This window comes from Aplysia californica, unplaced genomic scaffold, assembly GCF_000002075.1.
Source record: "Aplysia californica isolate F4 #8 unplaced genomic scaffold, AplCal3.0 scaffold01135, whole genome shotgun sequence".
Lineage (NCBI taxonomy): Eukaryota > Metazoa > Mollusca > Gastropoda > Aplysiida > Aplysiidae > Aplysia > Aplysia californica.
Window position 1 is genome coordinate 134,735 of NW_004798405.1, and position 1,343 is coordinate 136,077.

Here is a 1,343-nt window from a genome sequence, read left to right on the forward strand (position 1 = left end):
GGGGGGGGGTTTTATATGGGTTTGTTTTGCTTTGCTATTCTCATCCGTCTTTTTGTGTGTTTTTTTTCCCCGATAGAGCCGGCACAAGCGCGATTCTAGGGAAGGTGAAGGAGATGAGCGACGGGATGAACGAATTGGACAGAAAGAACAAAGAAATAGACTCCAAAGTGAATGCACTGGACATGAAAAACAAAGAAATGAACACAAAGATGAATACCATGGAAGCCAATGATGGGAAAGTGGATTCCAAATTGAAAGAAACGGAAATCAAGATGAATGCAACCGATATGAAGGACACAGAAATGGAAGCAAAGATGAAAAAAATGGAGAAAAAGATTAATGAAACGGACATTTTGGATAAAGAAATGGGTGGAAAGATGAAAGAGATGGAGAGGCAGATGAATGAAACGGATATAAACGACAGAGAAATGAACGCAAAGATTAAAAAGATGGAAGCAAATATGAAAGAAACGGAGAGAGAACTTAATGAAACGGACATAAAAGAGACAGAAATGGATGCAACGATGGAAGAAATGGAGAGAGCGATGAATGCAACGGACGAAAAAGATAAAGAAAGGGACGCAAAGATGAAAGAAATGGAGAGAGAAATTAATGAAATGCATATAAAAGAGAAAGTAATGGACGCAACGATGGAAAAAATGGAGAGAGCGATGAATGCAACGGATGAAAAAGACAAAGAAAGGGACGCAAAGATGAAAGAAATGGAGAGGAAGATGTCGGAAATGGACGTTAAGGAGAAAGAAACGGAGAGAAAGTTAAATGACTTTAAAAAACGTGTGGATGACTCCATATCCCCCCTCCTTCACGCGTCGACAAACGATCGTGGCCGCCACTATTTACTTTCTAAAAAAACATCCGTCTATGTCTTTGAGGCAAACCGCCTATGTCAGCTTCACGGTGGATATTTGGCGGAAGTTAACGACTGGCATGAATTTTACTTCCTCGCTAATTTTGTCCACACTCACAGTTACGATTATACCTATGCCATGCTTGGTGCCTCGGACGAAGGTCATGATGGGAGGTGGACATTTCTCACCTCACGTACAGGAATGTCTACTTTGGTGTGGGCTAACCATGAACCGGACGGGGGAACGACAGCAAATTGTCTGTTCCTCGGCGCTGGAATGCAGCGAATGTATGATGGCCAGTGTCATGAGTACTCCTCAAGTTGGGAGGTGCGGTTTTTGTGTGAAGTTCCAGACTGATTGTCAAAACATTGGATAAGGTGATGGTCACTCCTGAAGAGGAAAAAAAGTGAATTAAATTGTTTAAAATTTTGATTTTCCTTTTTTTTTTTCTTTTTTTTTTTCTTTTTTTTTTTT

General features: G+C 40.6%; 1 protein-coding gene across 1 annotated transcript in view; it reads left to right on the forward strand.

Moving 5' to 3' along the window:
• LOC101855840 (girdin) overlaps positions 1-1,301 on the forward strand; it is a 13,170-nt gene extending 11,869 nt beyond the window's left edge. Inside the window, exon 5 of the mRNA XM_005111846.3 lies at positions 77-1,301. Coding sequence (XP_005111903.1) covers positions 77-1,226 — 1,150 coding nt within the window. The 3' untranslated portion in view covers positions 1,227-1,301. The remainder of the gene's footprint in view (positions 1-76) is intronic.
• Positions 1,302-1,343: the final 42 nt, after the last annotated feature.